General features: G+C 54.3%; 11 protein-coding genes across 11 annotated transcripts; 7 read left to right on the forward strand and 4 right to left on the reverse strand.

Annotated features, from left to right (window-relative positions):
• Window positions 1-249: 249 nt before the first annotated feature.
• Window positions 250-1,888, reverse strand: CES (Carboxylesterase/lipase/ esterase; the record flags this gene model as incomplete). Its single annotated transcript, XM_003850374.1, has 3 exons — window positions 250-551; window positions 616-1,131; window positions 1,267-1,888. The coding sequence occupies 3 exons, from the start codon at window positions 1,886-1,888 to the stop codon at window positions 250-252; spliced, it is 1,440 nt and encodes a 479-aa protein (XP_003850422.1).
• Window positions 1,889-3,064: 1,176 nt separating this feature from the next.
• Window positions 3,065-4,315, forward strand: MYCGRDRAFT_95102 (uncharacterized protein; the record flags this gene model as incomplete). Its single annotated transcript, XM_003849953.1, has 1 exon — window positions 3,065-4,315. One exon carries the CDS (start codon window positions 3,065-3,067, stop codon window positions 4,313-4,315), a length of 1,251 nt encoding a protein of 416 aa, XP_003850001.1.
• A 2,839-nt stretch (window positions 4,316-7,154) lies between these two features.
• MYCGRDRAFT_100940 (uncharacterized protein) lies at window positions 7,155-9,179 on the reverse strand (the record flags this gene model as incomplete). Its single annotated transcript, XM_003850373.1, has 4 exons — window positions 7,155-8,120; window positions 8,172-8,671; window positions 8,725-8,920; window positions 8,977-9,179. The coding sequence occupies 4 exons, from the start codon at window positions 9,094-9,096 to the stop codon at window positions 7,155-7,157; spliced, it is 1,782 nt and encodes a 593-aa protein (XP_003850421.1).
• A 202-nt stretch (window positions 9,180-9,381) lies between these two features.
• On the forward strand, window positions 9,382-10,618 carry MYCGRDRAFT_61494 (uncharacterized protein; the record flags this gene model as incomplete). Its single annotated transcript, XM_003849954.1, has 1 exon — window positions 9,382-10,618. One exon carries the CDS (start codon window positions 9,771-9,773, stop codon window positions 10,425-10,427), a length of 657 nt encoding a protein of 218 aa, XP_003850002.1.
• A 348-nt stretch (window positions 10,619-10,966) lies between these two features.
• MYCGRDRAFT_95105 (uncharacterized protein) lies at window positions 10,967-13,611 on the forward strand (the record flags this gene model as incomplete). Its single annotated transcript, XM_003849955.1, has 2 exons — window positions 10,967-11,227; window positions 11,311-13,611. 2 exons carry the CDS (start codon window positions 10,967-10,969, stop codon window positions 13,609-13,611), a joined length of 2,562 nt encoding a protein of 853 aa, XP_003850003.1.
• Window positions 13,612-13,903: 292 nt separating this feature from the next.
• Window positions 13,904-14,670, reverse strand: MYCGRDRAFT_74659 (uncharacterized protein; the record flags this gene model as incomplete). The annotated part of the gene is made up of 2 exons (XM_003850372.1): window positions 13,904-14,448; window positions 14,504-14,670. One exon carries the CDS (start codon window positions 14,432-14,434, stop codon window positions 13,904-13,906), a length of 531 nt encoding a protein of 176 aa, XP_003850420.1.
• A 197-nt stretch (window positions 14,671-14,867) lies between these two features.
• Window positions 14,868-16,056, forward strand: MYCGRDRAFT_110421 (uncharacterized protein; the record flags this gene model as incomplete). The annotated part of the gene is made up of 2 exons (XM_003849956.1): window positions 14,868-15,734; window positions 15,802-16,056. The coding sequence occupies 2 exons, from the start codon at window positions 14,868-14,870 to the stop codon at window positions 16,054-16,056; spliced, it is 1,122 nt and encodes a 373-aa protein (XP_003850004.1).
• A 1,092-nt stretch (window positions 16,057-17,148) lies between these two features.
• On the forward strand, window positions 17,149-18,339 carry MYCGRDRAFT_95108 (uncharacterized protein; the record flags this gene model as incomplete). Its single annotated transcript, XM_003849957.1, has 3 exons — window positions 17,149-17,523; window positions 17,602-17,703; window positions 18,175-18,339. 3 exons carry the CDS (start codon window positions 17,149-17,151, stop codon window positions 18,337-18,339), a joined length of 642 nt encoding a protein of 213 aa, XP_003850005.1.
• Window positions 18,340-18,869: 530 nt separating this feature from the next.
• On the forward strand, window positions 18,870-21,557 carry MYCGRDRAFT_74660 (glycogen synthase; the record flags this gene model as incomplete). The annotated part of the gene is made up of 4 exons (XM_003849958.1): window positions 18,870-18,974; window positions 19,159-19,729; window positions 19,779-21,350; window positions 21,408-21,557. 3 exons carry the CDS (start codon window positions 19,283-19,285, stop codon window positions 21,555-21,557), a joined length of 2,169 nt encoding a protein of 722 aa, XP_003850006.1.
• Window positions 21,558-22,122: 565 nt separating this feature from the next.
• On the forward strand, window positions 22,123-24,454 carry MYCGRDRAFT_74664 (uncharacterized protein; the record flags this gene model as incomplete). The annotated part of the gene is made up of 3 exons (XM_003849959.1): window positions 22,123-23,146; window positions 23,286-24,217; window positions 24,296-24,454. 3 exons carry the CDS (start codon window positions 22,123-22,125, stop codon window positions 24,452-24,454), a joined length of 2,115 nt encoding a protein of 704 aa, XP_003850007.1.
• Window positions 24,455-24,933: 479 nt separating this feature from the next.
• On the reverse strand, window positions 24,934-26,090 carry MYCGRDRAFT_105419 (small threonine-rich protein; the record flags this gene model as incomplete). The annotated part of the gene is made up of 2 exons (XM_003850371.1): window positions 24,934-25,636; window positions 25,689-26,090. 2 exons carry the CDS (start codon window positions 25,993-25,995, stop codon window positions 25,137-25,139), a joined length of 807 nt encoding a protein of 268 aa, XP_003850419.1.
• Between the last annotated feature and the right edge of the window lie 826 nt (window positions 26,091-26,916).

Genomic DNA, 26,916 nt, shown 5'->3' on the forward strand with positions numbered 1-26,916 from the left:
TCGGGAAAGCGAGATCCGCAGGTTTGGCAGAGAGTTGACATCTTTTGGAGCGATCTGGTGTGAAGCTCAATGTTCGTACGAACAGTCGTGCGAGTTTGTGATGGTCCAGCTTTATACACAGAGTCACCGACATGCACGTCAGATCCATGCAGAGATGGACGCACTTATGGTGTGACATGCCGTAAGATCAAGACGCACGGTCAGCAAAGCATCTACTCCGCCCCTCTTCTCTCTCCCGGTGCCGCTATTCTATGGAGACGGGTTATACGTGCCCTTCCCAGAGCAAATCGCTTCAACGTCATGCGCTCCAAGTTGCTGCACGGCCTTGCCGTCAGCTCCGAATCTCAGCACAGTGCCACCATTCTCGGCCTTGGGATCGTACGCCGGCCAACTGGATTTCGTCAATCCATGCCAAGGGTCCCGAGCAAACGCCAATAGCAGATCTTCCATTGTCTCACTGGTCTCGATCTCCAGCGGCGAAGATGACCCCACGCCGTCGGCATAAGTCCCAAAAAGCATGGTCAGATCGCTAGCGTGATATGCTCCCATCCCTACACGGCGGAGGTAAGCATACGGGACATTAGACAAGACCTAGTCGATACGAAGTGTACTCACAAGGCAAAGGGCTCTGATTCGTCCAATTTCCAGCATATTGATACCTGTACGTTGGCAGCCCGAGGCCCTTCCTGAGAGCCGCGGACTTCGCCGCACCGCAAAGAAAGCTGACGGTGCGATCATTCGCGGCTGTTTGATTCACGCCTTGCAGTGGATGATCCGGGTCAAAGGTCGCGAGAGTCCCACCCTCGTTCGCAGTAGATGAGAAGATCGTGGGCACTCTGGCTAACAGACCTTGTTGGTATCGCTCAGTGTAAGTTGAGAACACAATCTTGTCGTCCGTCTCCGTGCCGAATTTGATCGAAGGCTTCTGGCCGCTGCTCTGATACCGCCCTATGAAGGTGATGATTTTGTTGTAGTCCACGTTCTGCATGCAGACCAGCTCTGCCGTGGCATCGTTTGGGAAGTCGCAGCCGACACCCTTGGCCACCAGGGTGAATATGGCACGGGTGGTGTCTGATGCCGTCTGCGTGCCGACGTTCAGTATGGTTACGGACTTTGCGAAGAATGCGCGTGCTATCGGATCTTGGTAGTAGGCGAAGTTGTGCAAGTCAGCCGATTGGGCGCCGGCAGAGTGTCCCCATATGGTGATCTTCGATGGGTCGCCGCCGAAGCAGGCAATGTTGTCCCGTACTCATCCCAGGCACAGACGTTGGGCAAGGAGACCGAGGTTCTGTCTTGAGACAGCTGCTCCGTTGGGGAAACCTAAGATGTTTGATCTATAGTTGATGGGGACCACGATATGGGACTGCGATCGAGACACCCAACGAGGTGGGAGCTGGGCCGGAATTAGCATGCCACCAGACTCGAAGCCGCCTCCAGTCCAGAACAGGACGACTGGCAAGTGCGAGTTTGGCGTTGCATTAGCCGGTGTCCAGATTGCTAACTTGAGGTAGTCCTCGCTGGCGAACGGAGCCGAGATGCCTGCGGTAAGATTTGAAGCGCCCGAGTATGGCACAAATTGCGGAATCTCCTCCGTCCGAATGGATCTCTTCGATGACACATACTGAGGGCAGAGTGGTGGGTATTTCGTTGCATCAATCTCTTCAGACGATCTTGGCACAGCTAAAGGAGGTTGTAAGCGATTCTTGCCTGCTGTATCTTGGCCGTAGGGAACTGAGAAAAACTCTCGCACGTTTGGATACGTGTGGTTGAGCTGGCCAGTGAAGATTCCCGTTGAGGTACGCACAGCGAGAGCGTCCTTGTTCGTGGTTGAAGCTGCGGCGGTGAGTCCTAGGAAGCAGACCAGAAGGCGGCTCTGGAATGAAAACATTCTTGAAGATGCTCGCCGATGGGCAGGTGCTTTGCTGTCTGAGGACTCTTCCTGTTCTGTCTGTTGTCCAAGCTGCGAGCTGAGTCGTGTTATTAACGGGCGAGACGGCTGCCATTCACGACGTGCCCCGGCGGAAAGTACTGGCTGACCATACTGGCTGTGGTCCGGCTAAAGTTCGAGGCTGAATTTCCTTGTCGTTCCAATGTCGAGGCAGTCTCTCCGCGTGGCACGCCGGTTGGAGCCCGCAACCTCGATTTGCCCGGCCCATGAAGCGAATTTGCGCGAATCCGAGCCCGAGAAAATTGTCGATGCCTGTCTTGAGGAATCAGTGGGGTGAAACAGCACTAATGAACCCGAAAGCCCGCGCTAAGCACTGTCACATGCACATGCACAGAGCTGATGTTCTGTTCAGCCGAGCGGCAATCAGCAAATCCTGGATGCAACAGATCGAGGAGCGTCTTTCCCTGGAGGGATCAATGAGGCTAGCCAGGACAGCTCGAAAGCTCTCCTCCCTGTAGATCTGACTTTAGCCAGGCCAGATCGATTGTCGATCCGATGAATTTGGGGTCCTGATCACGGTTGATACGACTATTGATTTTTCCGATGAGTATGTCGACCACCGCTTGGGTAGTGATCGTGCGAGGTCGGCTGTGTGTAATCGGCCATCGACCTTCGGCGACAGCGTTGGGCAAGGTGGTTCGCCACGCGCGTCGTTGTCGTGGACAGGACAGCGAGATTGGCATTCGTCGTCTTGTGTCGACGAGTAATGACAGACCAGCACGTCTGTGTGCGCCAGGCTGAGAAACGCATTCCTTCAGGGCCGCGAACACACGCATCTTTTGGATCCCCGATCCCTTCCACGCAAATTCGTGCACAAGGTGAGTGCCGGATGTGGCTGAATGGTCAGAGCAGCTGGTGTCCGTCAGAAGAAGTGCCTCGTGTATCTGTTTGTGCACGTTTCCCTGTAGTTCATGCATATTTGGTCGTGTCTGGGCTTTGTTCGGAATATGTCACCATCAGGCACAGGGACCTCCCTGTACATGCTGTAGCCATTAGGGTAAATGAGGCTGCCGAGATCTCGCCGTCTCGCGTGCATCAAAGCACGCCGCATAGAATCGAGTGTCTATATATTGTGAGCATTTCTGTCGAAATGGAAGTCCACACCTTACCGACAGCATGCTCCGAGTTCTGGCATACATCTTTGCATCAGCTGTGCTGGTTAGCGCTGCAGTGAAAGGCACGCACCAGCCTCGTTCTCTTCCACCAAATCCACCTCTTCCCGAGATCTTCGACAATGTCACCGTTTGGACACCTCCCGATGCCTACCCATGGAAGGACCACAGTGGCGGGACCTACGGCCGTTCAGTCCTGTTGAACCAAAACTGCGAGACCGGCATTCCAACCATTCTCGCCACGGCGATGTACAATCCGGCAGATGGTCAATACCTCCAGATCTTCCAGTCGAAAGACTACGGTCTGACCTGGTCGCTGCTTTCGAAGGCTTACTTTAATGGCAACGCCAGTATTACCGGTGGCTACGTCTATCAGCCTTTCCTGTACGAGCTCCCCCATTCAGTTGGCTCCTTCCCGGCGGGTACAATCATCCTGTCTGGCAACCGGCTCGCAGCCGGCTACACCTGGGCCGATATTCAAATCCACGCAAGTCGAGACAAGGGTGTCACCTGGGAGTACGTCTCCAGCGTCGTCAAAGGTGGCTGGACCAAGTCCGGAGGCCCCGAGGTGGGAGGTAGCCACGGGATTGTCTTCGAACCCTTTATACTCTCTTACGACAACACCTTCGCCGTGTACTACTCCGATGAAAGTGACCCTCGCTACAGCCAGAAATTGGCGCATCGCACCAGCAAAGATCTGATAACTTGGAGTGCAACCGTGGACGATGTCACAAACGCCAACGCCGACCTTCGTCCGGGCATGATCACCATCGCGCCGATTGCGAACAATAAGTGGATCGCGAGCTACGAGATGGGACCCAATGCTGACCCAAAGGCTACTTGGGCGGCCTTCTACCGCATTGCGGATTCTCCATTCAAGTTCCTCGATGCGCTGGAGTATGAGTTGCGTGCGGACACGGGCGAAATAGCCAACGCCGGGCCATATCCCGTCTGGACTCCAGCCGGCGGAGAGAACGGTACCATCGTCGTCAGTGACTCGTCGAATGCTGGCCTGTTCTTGAACACGAAGAATGGGGACGCTGGAGCCTGGAAGCTTGTGGCGAGTGGGCAGGAGGTGGGATATACGCGCTCGTTGTCGGTCCTGCCGGGAAGAGGCGGCAAGGTCGTCCAGGTCCTCAACGGCGGCAAGTACAACCAGGACAACACTCACATTGAGGTGGGAGATTTCGTCGTGCCAGGTCCAGAGGGCAAAGGTCCTGGAGCGCAGGGATTTCCGGCGTGCAACCGCATATGATGGTTCTTGAGTCCGTTTCGATCGAGGGCATGATCGACGAATCCTTGTATTAGCAGTGATGTCCAGGGGATCGAATGTGAGGAGATCGAATGTGAAGTTTTGTTGCATTTCCAGGTTCGCATCAACCTAATTGCCGCCTCCCATCTGACTCAGCATGATGTGGATGCCTAAGGCCAGACATTAGGCAAGACGATTGCAAGACAAGGACGAAAATCCGTCGATGGGATGGACAAATCTTCGAGATTTCCTCGTCTATGCTATACCCGATGCAAATGCTACACCCTTCCGGCATGGCGCTGCCCCATGCTAGGCGCGGCCCAATGGAGGCGCTGCCAAATGCTAGGCGCTGCCGAATGCCATCATCTCCAACGATACTATGTCTCCTCTCGATAGCATGCAGCCCCTCGATGCTTTACCAGTCCCAATACTTCGCTCGCTAATGGCAACTTCTTTTCCAACGCTATGCTCCAGAAACGACAATCTACCAATACCACAGCCATCTCAAATGCGCCGCATGCATATCCAGATCCATCACGAAATGTGCGATCTCCTCAAGCGTCAGGTGCAACCGTGGTCGACCCTCCAAGGTGGCAGCCAGCCGGGGGAACACTTGCTTCGTGAGGGCGGCGCAATACTCCTTGGTGCCATGTAGCTTCCAGTATAGCTCAGGACATGTGATCCGAGGCACGCCTCTGATGGAGAGAGTGTGATGTGAAGAGACTTGTGTGCTCGTTGTTGGGTTGTGAGTAGAAAGATGAGCCATGTGTTCGGGCGTTGGGATGTTGGGAGCTGAGTAGGGCTCGATGGGGTTCTTGGCGAGGTCGAGGATCTTCCCCAATAATGGTTCGGCAGGCTCTTCTTGTATTGATGTGTTCCTAGCTGGGATGGCGTTGTGCTCCAAGTCGAGGGTGATGTCGATGTAGTTGTTCCATCGGAGCTCGAACTTTCTGAGGAGCTTGACGTTCAGGTCGCCGATTTTGTGCAGCCAGTTGAGGAGTCCTGTCTGCTCGACTCCTTGATATACGTCCGAGCAGACCCTGACTCTGCTGAAGTATGAGGGCCCTGCCTCATTGCGGAGGAATGTGCATGTTTCAAGGAGAGGTGCAAGAACAGGTCGTCCTCGACCTGGTTTTGTCGATGATGTGGAAGAGTCGATGTGTATTGAAGCATCCTCGAAGAGATATGAATAGATGTTGAGCCGAACCTCCGCGGGCATGGACAAAAGAGTGGAAGACTCCATGACGAAGGACTTGGTACAATGAGCAATGCCGTTGATGTGAGACGTTTCGTGGTGGATTATAATGATGAGGCTGAAGGGCGGACTGACAAAAGAGTGAACGGTGAAAAACGATGGACGCCAACATCAGTGGCGGCGATGCATCTTTGTACATGTTCGTTCTTTAGGAGAGAGCCACCTCGAGCGCGTTTCGCTCGCGAAAGACAATAAACTTTGTCACGTATCCTGCGTATGGTGCTCGTTGTGCACGCAGCAAGCTCCGGACGCGAGAAGGCATGCTTGGTAAATGAGTTGAACAGCCATACATGAAAGCCTCCAGATGGGGAGAGTTTCCCAGAGCCGGCAGGCGCGCCGCGTAGGACTTGTCGAAAGGCAGCTTAGGAGTCCGCCTGATTCCCTTTACAGTGAGGTGGAGGTGTTTCGGGAGTCTTGATAGCGACCCTGGCAAGCCATGGACCGGAGGAGGGTCCAACGGTCCGAAAGCGTTGGAGAACTGCTTGTACAGCCGAGGGAGTCTAGTCCAGGCTTTTCAAGGGACCATTCGGTTCCTGCGGACGCTGCCGTCTGGAGATATAAGGGTCGTGTAGAGCCCAGGAAACTCTGCTTCTGCGGAAGCTGTTTTTCGTCCCTCCTCTTGGTAAGAGATTCCTGCAAGCATCTTCATGTGACAGCCTTGCGAGCACGTACGGATCCGTGGCACATCAGGAGACAGGTCGGAGCTCTCAAGCCGTGATCAAGCAGGCCTGCATATCGTCTTGTTTTGCTGAGAGGGTGCTGGCCATCGATCACCGTAGGCTCCGAGACTCTTCGATTGCAAACGCTCCGTGATTTCACTTCGAAGCTGAGCAGCATCATAGACTCTGGAGCCGAAGCACCCGACGACGAAGCATGTTGGACGAGATGCGAGGATGGCGAGGATTTGCGGCGTGGCGTGAGGTGAAGTGGAGACGATCTAAACAGCGGCTCCAGGAATTCATCGTTCCGAAGCCGGATCGCCATCGCTTCTGCACCTTCAAACAATATAAAGACAACGATACTCACGACAACCCCAGAGAGGAAGATCCTCACTCGCGTCTATTGTTTCAAGGTCATTGGAATCCGTAAGAGTCAGAGCATCCAATGACCTGCTCATATTCAAACATACCTTCCCATCAAAGCACACCAGACTGACCTAGCCACCACACAGTCGCGTCCCGGCAGCGTCTTTCCGACCAACCGGATTCCAAGAGGACCTTGCAGCATACTCCGAGCCTTCAACATACGGAATCAGGTTCGGAACAGCATCCGCGTTCAGGTCTCGCATTCAGCGAACACGTTCCTGAGATCCGAAATTGAGACTCATCCTGACACCCTGATTTTGAAGGCGTGCAAGCTCGTATTCAGGGCATCTTTCGTACGTATGCCTTTTGCTCCAAGCATGCTGACTTTTGTGGCATGGACGTGCTCGCGGCGAGAGCACGTTCTTGTGTCAATGCACCGGTCGTAGGACATCGCCGAAACTTGAGCGCTTTTTCACTCCTTTGCGTGCGTGACTGCTGCATGGACTTGGTTTCCTTCCCGCAGGAGTTCCCTAGAAACCCATATGCAATAGCAACAAGCTACTCACGTCCTTCCGACCTCCCGCCTCAATCTGCCCGCCGCGGTGTCCGGCCTCGGCTCCGGCCACGCATCCACAATCTCCTCTACACTTTCCAAGAATGAGTTCGAGTTGAGCATCCCAGTCCCGCCCAGCACGACTCTCACGCCCGGACTACTCGCGTTGACCTGAGCCACCATCTTGGCTTCCTCGTAGGTAGCACCGCCGACCATGAAGATAACAATGTCTTGCGGTTTGTCCCTCGTCTGTCCGCCGCCTTCCACGAACGGGAACGTGTTCATGTTCAGGCGTCCTTTGATCAGATCTTGTAGTGTGGTCTCCAGTCGAGGCGAGTGTTGCGTGTAGACGTTCTCTACTCCGCGCAGGCCACGATTGAATCTTGAGCGCGCTTCGGAGAAGATGTTTGATGTCTGAAACAAATCTGGAATTCCGCCAGTCTGCGGCATGGATTGAAGAGAGTGAGCGTAGGATAGCAGCTTCGGAATGAGGTTGATGCGATGTCGACTGATACCTCCAGCGACTGCAAGGAGGTCCATGAGCGCGGGAGTGTTGTTGTTGGTGTGAGAAGAGTAGCGCAACGCATAGATGGCGACCAGACGGAGCTTGTTGTCCGGTGGTATCTTCGGATCTTGAATGAGCTTCTGCAGTGTCTTGACATCTTGAGAGTGATTGTCATTGCAAGCAAGACTTTGCTCGAGCTCGCTAACATCTAGCAGACTGTCGGTGTCGACGCGCCGACTGAGTTCCGTGACAAGGGTGACATGCTTTGTGACGTTGCCAGATAATCGACGGAATTCTGGATATTCCTCGACAAATCGTTTCATGTCTTCGATGCTGTCGAGCTTCTGGCCCGACGCTTGTTTCGAGGCGAATTGCTCAACGTATTCTTTAGCGTTCTGGCCAAGGTCGCCGAAGTTCAAGTACATGTTCTTCGCGAAGAATGGGTCTTGGTCCTGCGAGAGGACGATATCCTGATTCTATTAGTGAAGGTTTGGCCGCATTTCCATCTCCGGACGGCATACCTTGAACTCTGGCCGGACGTCTGGCACTTCACTCAGGTTGACCCTGCCATTCTCAATTCCGAGCAGCTCATGCACCATCGCTTGGTACGTCCACTGTGTGAGCAGTGGTGTGACGGGATCGTCTCTGCGATCCACCAAGAGCAATATCGGCGGTGTGTCCAGCTTTCGGAATTCGAATAATTGCTCTTCCTGTGTCATCGCGTACCGTACTTCCGTCGCGAGCTTCTTACACAGCAGGCTGTTCTTCTCGTATCGTATGAGTGGCTTCTTTTTCAGCGCGAGGAGCATCGCCAGCACGCCCTCTGTTGTTCTTGTAAGGCTGTCATGACTCCAAGCTTCTGGCGATGAGGAAAAGAGTCGTGTCGAGAGAGGAAGCGAGCAGAGCTCTGGATTGATGACTGTGAAGTCGGCGAAGTACTCGATGATCGACTTGACGACTTCGTGATCGTCTGCTTCGGCTAAGCGTTCGAGTGAGGACTTCTTGATTATATTGCTGAAATCTGTGTCAGTCAGAACTCGTCCTTGAAGCTTGTGTTTACAGGGTGAAACATACAGATGTGGTATTCGCCGTACTTCGGTTCTCGAAACTCGTCGATGAGGGATTGTATACTATCGGGCGACGGTCGGAGGAAGCATATACACTTCAAGTGTCGCATCTTCTCTCGGTTCTGATCATCGATGCGATTCGTGAGGTATACGGAGTGGTTCAAGAGGGCGGACTGGGTGGTAGCTGAGGATACGATTGGCACCTGCAAAGCATGAGCAAAGTTCTTGAGGAGCAATCTGCCATTCAAGTATAGCCTACAGTATCTTTGTCCAACAACAGTATCTTCATCTTCGCCGCGCCGGCCTCTGTGCTCGCCGCATTCTCTCCTTGCGACACGATCTTCGTGATGTAGCCTTGCACGCTCTGAAAGATGTCCATGATGGCTGACAGCTGGCAGCGCAATCAATTGTGTCCAAGCATGCCGTGGATATGACTTGAGGTCAAGAGGGCGTGCAGTTGTAGCTTCGAGGTGTTTGCTTGGTCAAGGTGTTGTTTCCGTGTCGTCTGTCTGTCACATGCGTGTCAAGCAGCTGGCGTTATCCGAGTCCGAGTTCTGGCCTGAGTTTACCCGAATCCGGTGATCCATCCGTGAAAGGTGGGCCGGACTCACAGTCCGAGACACTACTTCGACCATGACATCGCAGCGAGTGACTCCATCAGAGCCACACGACACGACATGACTTCACGGCTGCAATCACCCTGAGTGGTCCTTGAATATCCTAATTCACCGTCCGAATCATTCACTCTGAGCACCTCTTGTCACATGCCAGCGTAACGAGAGAGACATCGACTTCACAAGCTGCCGTCTGTACCGCATCCGGCGCAGAAGAGCACCGCCGCCGATTCAACCCTGCACCGACGCCGCTCTCAAATATTTACCTCATTCAGCTTCCTCTCCTCTTCTTCGACATCGTCCGCCTCGAGTAAATACACGCCAATCCATAGAGCCGCCTTCGTCAGACAACAGCACAGCGTCTCCTTCGCCCCCACACCGACAGTCCGAGCCACTCACCACGGTCTTTCCGACTTGTCACCACCTCACATTCTCCAACATGGCAGAAAAGATCCTCCAGAAAGAGTTCAAGGACTTGTCAAAGGAAACATGGACCAACATCTCACTCATCAACGAGAACATGCTCGAATGGAGCGTGGCTCTCATCGTGCTCAACCCCGACTCCCTCTACTACGGCGGTTACTTCAAGGCTAGGATGTCGTTCCCGAAGCAATACCCATACGAACCGCCCAAACTCTCCTTCGAGCGCCCACTGTGGCATCCCAACGTCTACCCGGACGGTCGCCTCTGCATCTCCATCCTGCACCAACCTGGCGAGGACGCTATGAGCGGGGAGATGGCAGGTGAGAGATGGACACCGGTGCAGCGCGTTGAGAGCGTGTTGATTTCAGTTCTCTCCATGCTGGATGACGCCGAGTGTAGCTCACCAGCGAATGTCGACGCGGGAGTCATGCTGCGCAATGACCCAGAAGGATACAAGGCACGTGTTGCAGCGGACCGCGAGAAGAGCAAGAGCGATATCCCACCTGGCTTCGAGATGCCCACACACGAGAGCGCGTTCAAGAAGGAGGAGAAGTCAGAGGCGGCATTCAGCTGGAGTGATAGCGAGGCCGAGGACGACTTCGGCGATAGCGACGACGATGAAGAGATGTTTGATGACGACGAGGGGACGGATCTGGAGGAGGACGATGAGTGAAAGAGCTGAGGTGCAGATGTTAGGGATAATGATGCGAATACTATGGGAATATGACTAGATGCGAGCCAGGTGGCCAAGGAGTTTTGATTTCAGCGAGGAGTCTAGACGGGCAAAGCCTCCGGCGAAGGACAGATGGGTTATTCCGGTGCGACAGGCGTTCATGGGGCAATGGCGTCGATAATCTGGATGGCGCTTTGAAGTATCAGTTCGAATTGAAGCAGAGTAAGGTAGTTTCCATGTGCACGCATGTAGGCGACGCGTAAAGTGCCTTTGAAGCTTCGAGGTCGCGAAGCCTCAGCAAACGAAACCACTTCAGCATCTCGCTTCACCTTCTCTTAATCGAGCGCAGAGGTCGCTACTGCGTTTGCACTGTTTGCTGCAGCTATCTGAGCTTCACAAATCTGAACGTCCTGCTTCCTTCTTCAATACATCTCACACCGACCTTCACTGGCACTTTCACATGAACAGCGTCTCACGCCCAGTGACGTAAGCGCGCCAAGCTGTCAGTGAAAGCGATCAGTTCAAAGCTCCCAGGAAACATGCCCAAACAGCCAGCGGACTATTCTCGCAAGAGGCAGCGCCGCCGACTCAACTTCAACATCAGTCCTATCGATCTAGATCGAGACTACGGACTGTTCGGCATGGGCTTCGTCCCTAATCAATTCGAGTCGAAACCGCTCGTTCCCAAGCGGCCGGACTCCCAGAAGGCTGCCATGTCCGCCGAACCTACCGCCGATCAAGTCGAACAAGTGATCAACTTTACTGGAACTGACAGAACGACGGCGATCAGATTTCTCAAGGTTAGTCGGAAGTTGGAGAGGTTCGCCGCGACCAACGCACGACCAGTGGTACGAAGATGGACTAACGAGTTTCTTCCCAAAAGGTGAAGCACAACGATCCGACAGCCGCCGTCAACGCCATTTACGATGAGGAGAATATCGATGCATTGGAGAAAGCAAACGGCTGGGATGAGAGCGTTTTCCACGCCGATCGAAATGGCAATCCCGATAGCAACTTGCATCCCCTAGGAACAAGCGCCGCACCAACAAGAGGCAATTCGCCCGCCCGTTCGCTACATCCCAATAATAGAGACGAGGAGGATGGACAACTCGCGGCCGCGTTGGCGGCGTCGCAGGGAGATCTCCAGGCCCAAGAAACGGGTATAATGAATGCAAATGGCGGCTCAGTGCATTTTGGGCCCTCTGAGCAGGGCAAGGACTATGTCTCTGGACAGTGGGCGATGGTTAAATCAACTGCGTCCGAGCTGGTCCCAGACTTGGAGATTGAGGACAGATTACAAGCGAAGGAGGCTGCCGAGCCGCGATTGCTCAAACACCTTCAAGACGGAGACTACACCCCCAATCTGTTGACCATCTGTCACACTATACCCAGGGCGAGGGAAGCATTCCTACTTCGATCACACGTTCGGGACCACTATGGCGAGGACTCTCACTGGTGGAGTGGCACGCCAATCCAAATGCCAACCGTCGTTCATCTGGACGGAACACCAGCAGATCCGGACAGCGACAAGCAAGACGAGTTCATCGCCGAGGTGCAAAGACTGATGGCATTTCTCGACGCCAGCGATCGGGTGTATGCGTCTGTGGGTGCGCTTTCCGGGACGGCATTGATCAAAGATAAGGAGTCGACTTCGGGCACTCTTCTAGAATCGTTCTTGCAAAGCTGGTCAGACGCGGTGGAGAGCAAGCAAGGTGGCGCTTATGATTTCGCCCGTCTATTCACTTCGAAAGTCGGAACGAGCGCTGAGTCGGGCATGATCACCCCCAATATGATGGTGGTGGACTTGAATGTGGAGACTGGTGAAGGACAAAAGAAGGATCTGTCCGAGCTTCTGGATGATCTCCTGTGGGACGCAGAAACTAAGAATCCGAATGACTACGACATGGCGGACAGGTACATTGAGCGGCCAGCGGATGTGTTCGTGATGCGTTTGCAGCAGAAAACACCACGGGTCCAGCTCGGTGTCGAGATCCCCGCGGTACTTCATCTAGACAAGTATCTGGAGGAGAATGTTGAGTATTCGCGAGCTGCACGACAGCAAATGAGGCAGCACCGACAGAGGGTCAGCAAGATTGAGTCTATCGAAGGGAGGCTGCAGAAGTGGCAGCATCCGCAGAAGAGCACAAGGCTGGAAGCTGGAGAGATGCTGAAGCATACCATCAACCACTTCTCCGGGCAGAACCGGAAAGACGCTGAGGGCAACGAGTCGACCGAGCTTGAAGCTCCATCTGAAGCATACGCAGCTATCACGAAACAGCTGGAAGAGGTCGTCGCCAGCATCTCCGACAAGCTTGAGAAGCTCTCCGCTGAGAAGGAACGCACACGCAACCTCATCGCCGAGATCTCGAAAGCACCACCGACTGACCTCCAACAAGCCGGTCTCAAACACCGCTACACCTTGAGGGGTGTCGCCACGAAATCGAACATCACATACGTCCTCCTCCCGAAACGCAACGACAGCCCACCCAGTCCATCTCAAAATGGCATTCCTCCTCCCTCCGACTCCGAAACTCCTCCCGGCATGCAATGGTGGCGCCTCGACTACGACAGCACGGTCATGACTCCCAGAATCACGCGAACTCCAGCCGACGACTGGGATGTCCTTCGCGCCGTGGAGCTAGAACACAACTCTGCCCTCCTCGTCTACGCCAGCGATGCAGCAACCGACTACTCAAACTACAATCCTCACCTCCCGCAACCTTTGATGGAGTTCGTCGACCGAGACAACGAGCGCTTCCAGGCGGATCTTGCTTCTTCCCGCCGCGCACCTCCCATCGATGAAATCCAGGAAATTCAGTCGTGGGATCACATTGACGAGGTAAGGCAGAGTACTGAGAGACGATTAAGTGTGGACAGCACGATGGCCGATCGAGACCCCTCGCCTCCCGGCTATGATGATGCGTTTGACGATGAGGGTTATGGTGATGGTCGGTATGGCGGTCGAGCGGACAATGAAGTCCATGAGATTCGATTAGATCCTCCTCCTGAGGGGGATGTGGAGATGATCGAGAGGGAGCATGCGCCCTTGACACTGACGAGGTCAAGCGGCGGAGGTGCGAAGGTCGCCTCTTCGGATATGGATATGGGTGGGATGGAGAGTCAAGACGGGGGGGCGGGTGGGGCTTCGCATGTTGAAGATGCGGGTGGGGATATGAAGCACTAGATGAGATGTGTGATTGCACGGTCATGGCATTTCCATATAGCATTGCGTAGCATAGCATAGCATGCATCATTGGATTGTCCTGAATAATTTGCGCTCGGTGCACGCCGGGCTCAAACATTTGTTCATGAACATTGCTATTGCATTTGACATTCCTGCTCCAGAGATCTTTCGCATGTAGACTCCTGCGTGGTGTGACTTCGGTCCTTGTTGTACATTGTCCAAGCGTCGTGTCCGCAGCATTCCGCCGCAGCTCGACATCTGCGTTCTCCTTCCCATCAATACATCCCCTCCTTCACTTCTTCTTCTTATTGACCTTCCTCCTTCCCCCCGAATTCGCATCCCGCCCCCTAACATCCTTACTCCCCACCGGCCCACCCGCCTTCTGCCTCAAATACTGCCTCACAATCCCCTCCACACTTCCCACATCATGCTTCGGATGCCTCATATAATACAACTTGGCCCTTCTCGCCCTCTTCGCTTTCCTCTGCACAATCTCTATTCCCTCGATATTCGGCGAGAACACCTTAAACCACACCTCCACCGCCACACGGGTGAGCGTATTCCTCAGCAAGATGGATGTGTCGATGGGGGAATTGCGTTGTCGAATCACCAGGCATACCCCCGAGACGGGGTCGCCGTTTTTGAGCCGTACGTGGAGGATGTCGCCGGGTTGTACGCGTTCGGGGTTTGTGGGGGCGAAGAGACGGCGGCGGGCGCCGATTGGGTCGAGGACGGCGAGTTGGGAGGCGGTTACGATTGAGATTGGGTCCGGGCAGGCTTTTACTGTTGAGCGGGGAGGTGGGTGGGTGGGGATTTTGCGCATGTTTTCTTCGAAGCCTGGGAGTTGATGTTAGCAATGGGTACAGGGAAGGATAAGCGGAGAATGTCGTACGGTTCTGCTTGATCGCTTGGGATGGGCGGAAGTTCTTGGATCGTGGTTGAAGAGAAGGATAGCTCGATGATGGGGGTGGTGCTGCATCTGCTTTGGTGAAGCCAGCGGTGGCCACGGCGTATGTTCTTCGTGATCGTTCCGCTCTGCATTGTCGAAGAGCGTGTTTGAGACCGGCCAGCGGCCGACCAGGTGCCATTGGAGTCGCCATTGTGAGATCGATGTGATGTATGCGATTGATGAGGTCGAGGGACTTGATATGGAGATTGCGGAGAGTTTTCGGGGAAGCCAAGACTGAGAGCAACAGCATTCAACTTCAACTCCCTCGACATTGGCATTGACAACTTCATACCGACAACACAACACCATGATGGCATCCCCTTCAATCTGCCACCGCTGCGCCCTCCGCATCCAACGCACCGCCGACCACGCCCTCTCCCAACGAGCCTTTTCAACTACACCCTCCATCCGCCGCGGCATCCCATCTTTCGCAGAGTCCTCCAACCCGGACTTGAACATCGCCCTCAACACCATCCGCGAGAAACACTTCATCCCCTCTTACCTCCGCCGCCGTGAACGTAACCTCATCTTCGGCGACAAAAACCGTCAAAACCTCATCGACAACCCTCAATCCGTCGCCATCGCCGATGAAGAAATCCCCCTTCACTGGCTCGACCGAAAACGAGAAATCCCCAATCGAAACAAAGTCGTGACGGAAGCGATCAACCTCATCATCAATGGCGAGTCAAAAGACTGGCAAAATTTGCCGGCCTTGATGCAAGGACTAAAAGAGGGCACGAAGAAACCGCTCAGCGATGCGTTGATGGAGAAGATTATCCGCAGGGCGGTGTTGAAGGGACGGCTGGGCCATGCGTTGTTGTGTTTGCAGCAGGCGGCGAGGACGGGGATGACGTTGAAGAATGAGGTTGTGTTGAGGTTGGTGGTGCATGGTTTGAGGGCGGTGCCGCAGGAGCAGGGTTGGGAGAAGGATTTGTTGGAAAAGGCGGTTAAGAATGCGAGTGCTGTCGCGGCGTTGTTGGAGAGTGAAGAGCATGGAGGTGGGACGGTGTTGGTGGAGAATGATCCCAGGACGAGAGTGGAGGTGTTGGGCACGTTTTTGGAGTTGGTTGCGGTGTATGCGTTCAAATTTCAGGGAAAGAAGGACTCGAAGGAGGGGTTGGTGAAGTCTTATGCTGAACGGCTGGTGAGCCGATTGGAGAAGACTGGTGCAAAGGTACATCCATGGCGTGTTGGGAGATGTGCACATCACGTGGAGAAGACTGACAATATGTGATGAAAAGGTATCCCGAATCCCTACAGTAGAGAAAGGCATGCAATGGCCTCTACTACAAGCCATTCCGATCTGGCACGGTCTCCACGTGGCGAAACAAGTGCTCGGAGACTCGATGCCCAACCCCGAACTCGTCGACGATATCCTGGCCAAGTACGAACAGAATATCGAAAAGGCAGTCGCAAAGCTCGAGTCGAGAGATCCGCAAGAAGGATCATACGAAGATCAGGCGATCATGGCTTGGACGTCATGTATTCGGGATTGAGAGGACCTTGTGGTTATACACTCCAGACCCCTTTGCCTTGATCGACCCCGGCGCGCTGCTCGGCGGCCACCTGTTGAATTGGACATTCCACTGATCACGTCGGATATTTGGCATCAAAGCGCTCCACATACTCGGCGACTGAGAAAAGTCAGTGCGGAAGCATTCCTTCCTCGAGCCGCATGGAGACACAGCTGTACGGCGCAGCAGTCGATCGCGGGGTTATCTGGCGACATGGAAGAAAGGAGCATGAAGAACGAGCGGCACAGCATGGCGATGGTGCGAAACCGTTGATGCGGTCTGTGTGTTTGCCACATCCCGACGGGACCGGTGTACATGTAGGTATTGTGTAGAACAGAGTCAATATCTCTCATCGTGGCCGGCATCCACGATCAGAAGCATGCAGGAGTTCACTTTACACGACCTGCCTATCTTTGCCAGTTCATCGTGGCGCTGTGTAGCATCACACAGCTTCGAATGCCACCGCCGCTGAATTCTCCGAAGTCGTCATAGCATGTGGAAAGTCTCCGGCGGTGAAGGCGTGGTGTTGTGACTTGTTCACTGCCTCCTGCTTCCCTGATCCTGCTGTGAGTTCGTGCTTGGTATACGAGCTGTGCAGGTCTTGCGATGATGCGTGCTAGGTTGTTGTTCCAGGAGGTTCAGTGCTGACATTCTGTACCTCTCTTCGACAGGAGCTGTGGGGTAACGGGTCAAAAGGTATCGTGGATCAAGACTGAGGTGCCTTGGCTAACGATTCTGTAGGTCTGTGTGACTTTCCAACGTTGCACAGGAAGTCCGAAACTCACCTCGATCTACGAGCTACCCACGAGGTGGCGTGTGGCTGCCATGTGTGAAGATGGCAGCAAAATATCGGCGGTAGTCGCACGTGGCTGAGTGAGAGTGGGAGAGTGAGAGCACTTGCTCACTTTCCTGACCTCGCCTTCCTTTCAATACCTCGCATCTTCTCAACTTTAAGGTCGCTCGCTGAGCCTCTTCTCGATCTCACTTCACCTACCTTACCACACCACATCCATCCTCGACTGACCGCGACAGACCACCAACAAACATTCGAAGAAGCCACCGTCATCAGCCAAGATGTTCCTCACCACCATTACCCTCCTCGCCCTCCTCCTGTTGGCAACCACCACCATCTCCGCCCTTCCTCAATACCCCAGCACCGGACCCATCCTCCCCTACCCAACCAACACCACCATAACCTTCTACCAAGGCCTCTCCCTCGGACCGACCTACATCCACACCAACAACCTCATCAATCCCGGCGGGTCGGCGGTCCTCCCTCGAACAATCGGCGACTGCGGAATGGAAGTCTCCCGCGACATCATCCAAGGAGGAGTCTGTCGACGCTTGCGGACGGCAGGAGTGGGAGTCAGACAGCAGGAAAGGGGAACCTGTGTTTTTGCGATTTGGAGGGGGAGTGCGGTTTGTGATGAGGGGTGGGATGGGTTGTTGGTGAGTTTGAGGTGGGAGAGGAGGGAAGGAGTGGTGTGGTATACTCAGGGATTGCCGGCTGACTTGAGGGTGATATAGGCTGAGAAGACGACGGTTGTGATTCCGAGGGGGAATGGGACGATTTGTGTTGTCACGGGGGTGCTGGATGGGGGGAGAGATGTGGAGGCTAGTGGGTTGTGGGTTTGTGGGTGATTATGGAGATGAGATGGGCGAGTGCACGCTCATCGGAAAAAGGAGTGGACGTTGCTACACGCGGTGGAGAGACGTCGTCCAGGACAGGGTCATCGAGCATGCAGACCGTCTGGTGTTGGATGCTGCGAAACGCACGAAGGAAGCCTGAAGCGAGCATTCTTGACTGTTTCTGATGCAGGAAGGCAGATTGAAGTTGGACTCGAGCAGACCTACGAAGACATGATATGAACTGCCGTGGAGGCACGCACAGCATCGGTAAGGACATACAAGCAATGGGAACATGATACCTGCGATATCATATGAAGCATGAGCCTGGAGTGTCGTCTGTGGAACATAGCTTTCTGGCCGTTGATGGCTCCATTCGCACCCAAGAACCGCTGAACAGCAGTTCATGCGTCAACTCAACGGCTCCGATTTCTCCATGCGGTACCTGCTACCGGTACACCAGGTATGCCATAGCCGTCTCTCGCCGCCATTCTTATCATGTCGTGGATGCACGACCGTCTCAACAATGGCAATCTCGTGGCCATTGTCCGCGAAGTATCTCCGTACGATCCTGACGAAAGAGTCCCCGCCGCGGTGAAAGTGGAGTTTGAGGGAAAAGGACCGAAAAGCGACAGATGAATCGGTGAGCTAGCGCGGACCATCTCCACGCCCGAGCGCCGTCTCCAAGCGGGGAACTGCAGGGCTAGAATTCGGAGCAGAGTTGTGGAGAGAGCTGCGAGGAGGAAGAATCGTGTACATCGTCTGCAACGTCGTTCCTGGTATTGATTGAAGATCTGATGGGAACTCTAGTATATCACGCCCAGTATGAGCATGTCCATCTACATCAAAATTGCAGAAGATCAATCCTCTCTCCTCGCATCATTGCCAATGCCAGCCAAAGTTACCTTACCACCTTAGCGTCGGCTCGACGTCAGCAGGGGAAGCCGCACGGGAAGGGATTTTGGTGGTGAGAGCTCGGGCGTCTTTTCCATCTCTCACCGAAGAGAGCAGAGACCCGGCCAGCCTCCTCCTCCTCCACTTCGAGAGCTCAACTATATATAGGTCAACACTTTCTTGATATTCCTTCCCCCTCCCCATACACCGACATCGACACTTCATCCTCGTGTTGGTATTATAGACATTGGCCTTTGTTCTTCTTAGCGACTGCCAATTGCTGCTTCATTCAGCTGTCGCTCCCGTCTCTCTCCCACACCTCAACACACCCCAGCTTGGCATTGCTCCGGCGGCACCACCGAATACCTCACTAGACCAGGGTACGTATGCTGATCCCTCGCACAGCTTCGTTGCAATTGCGGAGTACTGCTCCAAGATCAGCCTGCACTGCGGTCAAGCTGTTCTGCACCTGACCAGCGCCTTCCCACGATCCATACCAAGCCCCACCCCACCGACCCGACAAGCTTCACTTTGGGAGATCCAAAGCACTGACGGATGACGCAGGAGCTCTTGACTTCTTCCTCATCGCAGAGCACGCACACTTCGACGACCCTCTCTCGCACGCCATCCTTTTCTCCCTAACACCACCACCCGCTTTCATCCACCCTCACACCGCTACACCGCCGCAATGGGTGAACCACAGCACCGCGACGTGCGCAACCATGTGCTCTTCGAAATCGCTACCGAGGTCGCCAACCGTGTCGGAGGTATCTACAGCGTGCTGAAGTCGAAAGCACAAGTCACCACCGCAGAATATGGCTCCATGTACACCCTGCTCGGTCCTCTCAACCGCGCTTCGGCCGCCGTCGAGGTCGAAGAAATCGAGCCAAGAGATCCCGCCATGATCAACACCATCAAGAGCATGAATGACAGGGGAATCAAGACACTGTACGGAAGATGGCTGATTGATGGTGCTCCTCGTGTGTTGCTCTTCGACACCAGCACGGGTTACTACAAGCTGGACGAGTGGAAGGGCGATCTTTGGTCGACGGCTGGCATTCCCAGCCCGCCAGATGATCACGAGACGAACGAGGCCATTGTGTTTGGATATCTCATTGCGTGGTTCTTGGGCGAGGTGTGTACAGTGAGGACTGCAGTAGACAACGACAAGCTAACAATCGCAGTACGTCTACCACGAGAAGGAAAGGGCTGTCATTGCACAGTTCCACGAGTGGCTGGCCGGTGTTGCTCTCCCCTTGTGTAAGAAGCGCAAGATTGATGTGACTACCATCTTCACCACCCACGCTACCCTTCTCGGACGCTACCTCTGCGCCGGCTCCGTCGATTTCTACAACAACCTGCAGTACTTTGACGTGGACGCCGAGGCTGGAAAGCGTGGTATCTACCACCGATACTGCATCGAGCGTGGTGCCGCTCACAGCGCTGATGTGTTCACCACCGTCAGCCATATCACGGCATACGAGAGTGAGCACCTGCTCAAGCGGAAACCTGATGGCGTCCTTCCCAACGGTCTGAACGTGAAGAAGTTCTCCGCTACCCACGAGTTCCAAAACTTGCACCAGGTCAACAAGGAGCGCATTACTGAGTTCATTCGAGGACACTTTTACGGTCACAATGATTTCGATCCCGACAAGACGCTGTACCTCTTCACCGCTGGTCGCTACGAATACCGGAATAAGGGCGTGGACATGTTCATCGAGTCGCTGGCTCGGTTGAATCACCGAATGAAGAGCGCGGGGTCGGATATGACAGTCGTTGCATTCATCATCATGCCCGCGCAAACCACATCTCTTGCTGTTGAGGCATTGAAGGGACAGGCTGTGATCAAATCTCTGCGCGATTCCGTTGATCACATCGAGAAGAGTGTGGGCAAGAAGCTTTTCGAGAAGGCTCTTGCATGGCACGAGGGTGCTGAGGTGCCTGACGAGAAGGACCTCATCACGGCTCAGGACAAGATCATGCTGAGGAGACGCCTCTTCGCCATGAAGCGCAACACTCTTCCACCGATCGTCACGCACAATTTGGTCAACGATGCCGAGGACCCGATTCTCAACCAGATCCGTCGCTGCCAGCTTTTCAACCACCCATCCGATCGTGTCAAGGTTATTTTCCACCCCGAGTTCTTGTCCTCCGGCAACCCGGTCCTCCCAATGGACTACGACGATTTCGTCCGCGGTACGCATATGGGTGTTTTCAGCTCATACTACGAGCCGTGGGGCTACACTCCCGCCGAGTGTACCGTCATGGGTGTTCCGTCCATCACCACCAACTTGTCCGGATTTGGATGCTACATGGAGGAACTGATCGAAAATGCTCAAGACTACGGCATCTACATCGTCGACCGCAGGATGAAGGGTGTCGATGACTCCGTCAATCAACTCGCGGAGTTCATGTACCAATTCACACAAAAGAGCAAGCGTCAACGCATCAACCAGCGTAATCGCACGGAGCGATTGAGCGATCTGCTCGACTGGAAGAGGATGGGCATGGAATACGTGAAGGCGAGACAATTGGCTTTGAGGAGAGCGTACCCGGATAGCTTCGACAGCGCGACGGATGACGAGCCCGGTTTCTTCGACGGCACCGAGAGCATGAAGATTTCGAGGCCTTTGTCTGCGCCTGGTAGCCCGAGGGAGAGAAGCGGCATGATGACTCCTGGTGACTTTGCTTCGCTGCAAGAAGGGCGGGAAGGATTGAGCACGGAGGATTACATTGCGTGGAAGTTGCCCGAGGAGGTGAGTTGAAATGAGTGATGCGAGTGCTGAAAAGCGAGATGCTAACGAATTTCACAGGAAGAGCCGGAAGACTACCCCTTCCCACTCACGCTCAAGACGAAAAAGGGCGACGGATCCGGCGCCACGACACCCACCATGACTAACGGGAATGGCAATGTTGCGTTGCCGGATCGGGGCGTGTTGGCGAGTGCGAGTACGATTCAGTAGGTGTTGAGGAAGCAGAGCGGCGGTGAAGAAAGGAGATCAGACGAGACGAGAACGCATTGAAAAGATTGGAAAGGTGGGATACGAAGCATGGGATGCGATGGTGATGAGTGGATGGATAGGAGGTGCGTTGTGTATAATCTGGTCGCTGTCTGGTTTTGTCTCTTTTGTTATGTATGTTCTACTACTACCACCGGATACGGCAGCATATTATCAAAACATACTCATCTATGGCTATCACTACTTTTTTGATTTTGTTAAGACAATAGCTGTACCTGTGGCTATACCTTCTGCCTCATCCGACCCCGGGCCGTTCATCGGCCTCGGCAAGACTGGACCGGCTAAAGCTGCAGATGTAGCTCCTCCTCTCCTCATCGTTCGGTGGCACAGTGACATGTCATTGGAGATTCGTCAACCTAGTCGAGGTACCTGAAAGAGTTCATAACGTCCTCCTGTTCCTGGACGTAGATCATTTCAAAACACTCGTTCGAACACTGTGAACACTTCACAGCAATAACCTCAACCTCACCTCTCCCCACCCCCAACACAACTCATACTCCAACCCACCATGTCCTCTCCCACCACCACCCCCCGGAAACTCTGGTCTCCTCCCAACCCTCAAGGAACTCTGGCCTACAAATTCATGCAACAACTCAACAAGAGACACTCCACCAATCTCTCCACCTGGCACGACCTCCACGCCTTCTCCGTCCAACACCGCAATACCTTCTGGACGGAACTCTTCCATACCTATCCACCTATTTACTCGGGGAGATTTGAGCGGGCGGTGGATGAAGGGGCGAGAATGGATGGGGTGCCGAATTGGTTTGAAGGGGTGGAGGTCAACTTCGCGGAGACATCGCTCCTCCAACCGGACCCAAAGGACGCTGGCAAGGGTGTGAAGGATAGAAAGGAGGACTGGAGGCTCGCGGTGACGGAAGTGAGAGAGGGAGGGACGGAGATTAGGGAGTGTACGTGGGGGGAGTTGAGAGCGAGAGTTGCCGTGCTGGGCAACGCGATGAGGGCGAGAGGTGTTGGAGTGGGTGATCGGGTGGCGATTGTTGCGTCGAATTCGATTGACTCGCTGGTTGTTTTCTTCGCTATCACGAGTGTGGGAGGGATCTTCTCGAGTTCAAGTACAGACATGGGAACCAAAGGTGTTCTCGACAGACTGCGCCAAATCCGACCGAAATTCGTCTTCGTCGACGACTGGGCGTTGTATAACGGTAAGACGACGGACTTGAGGGAGAAAATGGGGGAGATCGAAGAAGGCATGAGAGGCGTGAAAGGTTTCGAAGGGTTGGTGAGTATGCCGCGCACACAGTCCGCACCGAAAGACATCAGCAGCGTCAAGGAATGCGAGACGCTGGCGAACTTCTTGTCCGCAGCGAAAGGCGATACGACGCTCCGCTTCACCCGCGTCCCCTTCGCCGCGCCCTTCCTCATCGTCTACTCCTCCGGCACAACCGGCATGCCGAAATGCATCGTCCACTCCGTTGGCGGCGTGCTCCTCAATTCCCGGAAAGAAGGAAATCTCCACCGCGACGCCGCCGCCCTCTCCCCGGACGACACGTGCGTGCTGCAATTCACCAGTAAGAAAACCAAAGGGGCAGAAGGCCTGCATGTAAAACCCGAGATTGTCTCTCGGGCTATGCTAGCGGGTCTTAGCCTGCCCTTTTTTACCATTGTGTCGGAACTACTGCTAACCCTTTCTGCCCTTCTTGTTTTTAGCCACCGGTTGGATCATGTACTTGACCTCCATCATGTCCCTCACCAATGCCCAGCGCGCAATCCTCTACGACGGCTCCCCCTTCCAACCCGACCTCACCTCCTTCCTCTCCCTCGTCGAGTCCCAACGTGTCACCGACTTCGGCATCTCCCCGCGCTTCCTATCCACTCTCGCGACAGCCAAACCCCCTATCCTCCCCCGCGAACGCTACGACCTCTCCCGTCTCCGTCGCGTGACGTCTACGGGTATGGTTCTCTCGGAAGCGCAGTTCGAATGGTTCTACGACGAAGCGTTCCCGGCCCACGTGCAGTTGGATAATATCTCCGGCGGCACGGATTTGGCGGGGTGTTTCACGATGGGCAATTTGATGTGTCCGGTCTACTGTGGTGGTACGGTGGCTCCGGCGCTGGGAATGGCGTTGGAGGCGTACGATCAGACGATCGAAGGTGGGAAAGGGGTTAAGGGACGTTCGTTGCCCGCGGGAGAGGCGGGCGAGATGGTTTGTACGAAGGGATTCCCGACGCAGCCGGTGAAGTTCTGGGATGATCATGATGGAGAGCGATACTTCAACTCCTACTACGCGCGTTTCGACAACGTGTGGACGCATGGGGACTTTATATCGTTCCATCCTGTCACGGGCGGCGTGACTTTACACGGAAGAGCAGATGGCGTGCTGAATCCGAGCGGAGTCCGTTTCGGCAGCGCGGAGATTTACAGCGTGATTGAGAACCATTTCGGGGAGGAAGTACTCGACAGTATTTGTGTCGGCCAACGACGGCCACAGGACTTGGACGAGAGCGTGCTTCTCTTCCTCCTCATGAAACCAGGGCAGAAATTCACCGAAAATTTGGTCAAGAGGGTAAAGGAGGCGATAGCGAGGGACTGCGGCAAGAGATGTGTGCCGAAATATGTATTTGAGACGCCGGAGATTCCTGTGAGTATCACCCCTTTTATCCGTCTCGAGGTTTGCAATTTGAGGGGTCCTGGAGTGCTGACGAGATGCTTTGGGTAGACTACGATCAATTTGAAGAAAGTCGAATTGCCGGTCAAACAGATTGTTTCGGCAAAGACGATTAAGCCGTCGGATACGTTGGCGAATAAGGAGTGTTTGAATTTTTATTATCAGTTTGCGCGGATTGAGGAGGTGGTGGGGCTGAAGAGTAAGTTGTGAGGGAGGTGGAGGTTGATCATTTGATGGGCACGGAACCGATGTCGGGTTGCTGGAGGTTGGTATGTGGCATGGTATGAACGAGACGAGGAACGGCATGTTGGGATGAGATTGAATGAGCTTTGTAGAGCAGGGTTTGTCAGACAGGAACGTAGAACAGCTAGATTACGATTATATACGGGATACGTTTTGCTCAGAAATCAAGTCATGAGGAGTTGGGATGTAAGCTGGAAGCAAAGGTGTCGGACATACTCGATGTGCTCAAGCAGCTATACTTAGACGGTTTTGTGCCGATGGAGAATGCTCCTCGCTCTCCAAGTCAGCCAGCGTTGCAGGCCATGTAGAAGGGAGTCGTGACACTGAAAGAGATTAACATGAGCATGATCGGTATGAACGAGCTTGACATGAACGAGAATGATATGGACGAGATTGATATAGACGAGATTGATATGAACGAGCCTGATATGCATGAGATGGATATGCCCAAAATTGATGTTTGCTTGAAGGATAGTCTATTCTAGCTAAAAAGGAGTGTCGTGAAGGTCATTCTTCGGAAAATCTCATCCGCGCCGGTTGTCCATCTGCACTATTGCCGCTTTTATGTACTGCACTCTCTCCGCTCCCCGAGGAGCCCGTCGCCTCCAATTATTGGCCGTGGCCAGATCTGCTCATCTCCTCACACCCTCTAGTATCCGTAGCCTGGTGGTCCGCAGACGGTGACGGTGGAGACCTTGGTGGTGGTGAATGGCTTCTTGGTAACCACAGTCGTGCTGCCGACGCTCTTGGTGGAAGTGGTGTAGGTCTCCGCCTTGGTCTCCGTGGCGGTCGTCTTCTTGGTACCAGTCGAGGTGGTCTCGCCCTTGCCGGTCGAGATCGAGGTCTCGGTAGTCGTAATGGTCTTGGTCACCGGCTTGGTGACGGTGACTACGCTTTCGGAGTAGCCGGTTTTGACGACGGGAACGACGGTGGTGATGACCGTCGTCTTGTATTCAGTGGTGGGCTTGGGGATCTTGGTGGTCGATTTGCTGACGGTCTGAGTGGTTTGCGGGATGGTCTTGGTGACGATGATGGTCTTGGGCTTATCGCCAGTAATGACCGTGGTGAAGGGGACATCTTTGGTCGTGGTCTTGGTGACGATGGACGTGATGGTCTTGGGGACGTAGGCCGTGGTGGACTTGACGGTGGCTGGGAGGGGATTAGTCGATTGTCGTGACGTGGATGAAAGGATAGATCATACTGTAGGGAGACTCTCCAACGGAAGTGGAAATGCTGGTGCTCACGGCGCAGGTGGAGGTGGACTTGGTCGTGGAGCTGGACTTGGTCGTGGAGGTGGACTTGGTCGTGGAGCTGGACTTGGACGTGGTAGTGGTCTTCTTCGTAGACGAGGTAGTAGTGCTACCGCCATATGGTGGAGGAGGTGGAGGAGGAGTGGTAGTCTCATAAGATGGGGGCGTGACGGTAGTACTGGACTTGCCAGGCACAGCAGAGACCATGCCACTGAGGGCGAACATGGCCAGAGCCGCGAATTGCATTGGAGAGTGCATCTTGAGAGGAGGCTGAACGATAGTCTGATTGAGGATGGAGGCGAATGAATGAAGTCGAGGCTGGAGATGTGTATGAAAGTGTTGCTGGAGGAGATGCTGTTGCTGATGGAGGATGAATGAAACGTCCGACCATCATGCCTTTATACATACTTCTGAGAGAATTGCTCTTCCAAGTACACCGCCGGACAAGTCAGCGTACATCAAAATAGCTCGCCTGTAGCATAGCTTTCCGATGGTATTCCGAGTACATGCATGCCTTCCGTCCGTGGTGATCGAGGGGGATCAACGATGACCCTACCTCAATCAAGGCACCGAATGTCGTGTGGAGTCAGTCACGCATCGCGAATGGCTGGCGATGTGCACTCATGCAGTGCGCTATTGCTCACCAGCATACCTGCTGGAGAACACTCGGAGCTCAGTCGTGGCATGAGGCCCACTCCGATGGAGGTTACCATCCTTCGGCTGCAGTGTATTGGCGTAGTGAAAGGAGGTCTTGCCTACAAAGGCATTCGCATTGGCAAGGCACGAAATCGATGTGCATATTGACTCAGCTCGTTCTCTCCCGATGCGGCCATCACGTGGGGATATTTTCGTCTTTTGGCAGATCTCGAGCGGCAGAATGTGGATGCTTGATGGATAATGCAATGCTCTGGTACGCCGCCAGTCAGCGGTGGCGGACTGGTGGGAGCTTGAAGCAACGTGACACAGCTCTGTACTCGCGTGGAGCATGGCCACGTTCCTGGCTTGACCGGCGCCGGCGACAAGTGGTTCCTGGGAGGATGATGCGCTGGGAGATCCGGAGACACATGGGCTGAGATGCGGAGTGCATGCATGAGGTAGTATTACCACTGTGGTGGAAATACGAATTGTGCTACCTCATATGGACCAGGGATCGGCTTCTAGAATGGGCATATTCTTGGA

Source organism: Zymoseptoria tritici, chromosome 8 (assembly GCF_000219625.1).
Source record: "Zymoseptoria tritici IPO323 chromosome 8, whole genome shotgun sequence".
Lineage (NCBI taxonomy): Eukaryota > Fungi > Ascomycota > Dothideomycetes > Mycosphaerellales > Mycosphaerellaceae > Zymoseptoria > Zymoseptoria tritici.